This window comes from Sander lucioperca, chromosome 1 (genome assembly GCF_008315115.2).
Source record: "Sander lucioperca isolate FBNREF2018 chromosome 1, SLUC_FBN_1.2, whole genome shotgun sequence".
Lineage (NCBI taxonomy): Eukaryota > Metazoa > Chordata > Actinopteri > Perciformes > Percidae > Sander > Sander lucioperca.
The window spans coordinates 48,065,836-48,068,335 of NC_050173.1; the positions used below are offsets into that span (position 1 = coordinate 48,065,836).

General features: G+C 40.6%; 1 protein-coding gene across 1 annotated transcript in view; it reads left to right on the plus strand.

Annotated features, from left to right (window-relative positions):
• The first annotated feature begins 385 nt into the window (after positions 1-385).
• LOC116058054 (transcription factor COE3-like) overlaps positions 386-2,500 on the plus strand; it is a 16,643-nt gene continuing 14,528 nt past the window's right edge. The window contains exons 1-2 of the mRNA XM_036005493.1: positions 386-457; positions 1,859-2,033. Of these exons, the coding sequence (XP_035861386.1) occupies positions 386-457; positions 1,859-2,033 (247 nt within the window). The remainder of the gene's footprint in view (positions 458-1,858; positions 2,034-2,500) is intronic.

Here is a 2,500-nt window from a genome sequence, read left to right on the forward strand (position 1 = left end):
AGAGAGAGAACCAGAGTCACAAACTGAAAACTGAAACAGTTTTAGGTCAAAGTCTGAGGGTCTGCAGGAGATTTTAGGAGATTTTAGGAGATTTTGGGAAAATTTAATAATTTAAAACGTCGGAAAAAGCAAAAACAAACTGTGAAAAAAAAGCGTCAAAAACTTCTCACTTTTAGGCCGAATCGCCGATATAAATAGGCCTTTTAAAAAAAAAAAATGTTTGGGCTGCGCCGGCACATAAAGAACTAACAGCAGCCCATTGGTTAATTTTCTTTATCGGCACTGGCCTGACCCAATCAAATCCAGGAACCCCCTAGGGTCCCGCCTCCCGTCTCTGAGACACGAGCTACAATAGTTATGCTGGAAGTTTAGCATCCACGTTAAAATGGTTAAACGACCACCAAAGTGCAAGGGAGGTGCAGAGAAATTACAGGAGAAAAAGATTAAGGATCTACAGGCGGATTCCTCAAAATGTGCCAACATTTCGGACAGAATGGGTTAACTCTGTCAGATGATCCCGTTCTTGTATTAGACTCGTTAAGCAGAACCGTAAAGACTCCATACAGTGTTCATACGTTTTGAAAAAACCTGGAAAACTTATGGAATTTGATAAATGCAAATCCCAGGCCTGGAGAGGTTTTGGAAACCCAGACCCAGAGACCCAGAAAGTTTTGGAAAAGTCATGGAATTTCTTTTTTTTAACACAGCATAATAATATGTGATTAATACATGTATATTCGGGGCGTGATATTAAGAATCCCACTATGAACCACATACATTATCATTCATTTTATTGTTAGACCTCCAAGGGGAAAACTTTAACACAGATTTTTGTTCTTATTGTGTAATGTCAACTGACATTTTCAGGAAAAAAATAGTCATGGAAATTTGCCGAAAAGTCATGAAAAAGTCAGAAAAATTTGCCAAAAAGTCAGGAAAATTTGCCAAAAAGTCATGGAAAAGTCATGAAAAAGTCATGGAAAAGTCATGGAAATTTGCCAAAAAGTCATGGAAAAGTATTGGTTAAAATGCGTATGAACCCTGCTGACAGCTACTGACTGTCCTTCATTTTATTTTTAAACCTCTGGGGGGAAAACTTTAACACAGATTTTTATTCTTATTGTATAATGTCGACTGACATTTTCAGGAAAACATAGTCATGGAAATTTGCCAAAAAGTCATGGAAAAGTCATGAAAAAGTCTTGAAAAAGTCATGAAAAAGTCTTGAAAAAGTCTTGAAAAAGTCATGAAAAAGTCTTGAAAAAGTCATGGAAAAGTCATGGAAAAGTCATGGAAATTTGCCAAAAAGTCATGGAAAAGTCATGGAAAAGTCATGAAAAAGTCTTGAAAAAGTCATGAAAAAGTCTTGAAAAAGTCTTGAAAAAGTCATGAAAAAGTCTTGAAAAAGTCATGGAAAAGTCATGGAAAAGTCATGGAAATTTGCCAAAAAGTCATGGAAAAGTCATGAAAAAGTCTTGAAAAAGTCATGAAAAAGTCTTGAAAAAGTCTTGAAAAAGTCATGAAAAAGTCTTGAAAAAGTCATGAAAAAGTCATGAAAAAGTCATGAAAAAGTCATGGAAAAGTCATGGAAATTTGCCAAAAAGTCATGGAAAAGTCATGAAAAAGTCTTGAAAAAGTCATGAAAAAGTCTTGAAAAAGTCTTGAAAAAGTCATGAAAAAGTCATGAAAAAGTCATGAAAAAGTCATGGAAAAGTCATGGAAATTTGCCAAAAAGTCACGGAAAAGTATTGTTTAAAATGCGTATGAACCCTGCTCACAGCTACTGACTGTCCTTCCTGCCCCCCCCCCCCCCCCCCCCCCCCCCCCCCCCCACTTCCTCCCTCCCCCCCGTCTTTAGGAGATCATCCTGAAGCGAGCGGCCGACCTCACCGAGGCGCTCTACAGCGTCCCCCGCAGCCACAACCAGCTGCCGTCTCTCACCGGCTCTGCCGCGCACTCGGGGATGATGGGAGTCAACTCGTTCAGCAGCCAGCTCGCCGTCAACATCTCCGAGGCCTCGCAGGCCGACCAGGGTGAGAGCTCGCCACTACCCACAATCCTCTGGGACAGAGAGAGAGAACCAGAGTCACAAACTGAAACTGTTTTAGGTCAAAGTCTGAGGGTCTGCAGGAGAATTCTGGAGATTTTGGGAGATGTTTTGGAAAATTTTGGGAGATTTTAGGAGAGTTTAGGAGATTTTAGGAGATTTTAGGAGAGTTTGGGAGAGTTTAGGAGAGTTTGGGAGATTTTAGGAGAGTTTGGGAGAGTTTAGGAGAGTTTGGGAGATTTTAGGAGAGTTTAGGATATTTTAGGAGATTTTAGGAGAGTTGTATTCAGTCCCAAAGCCTTCAGTAGTCTGTAAGTCATGTAGAGTTTGAGTGTCTTGCTGCAGAATTCAGAGACCGGGAGACTCCTGGGTCAGACCGGATCTCTGCTGGTTCTGGTCTCTGCTGGTTCTGGTTCTGGTCTCTGCTGGTTCTGGTTGTGGTCTCTGCTGGTT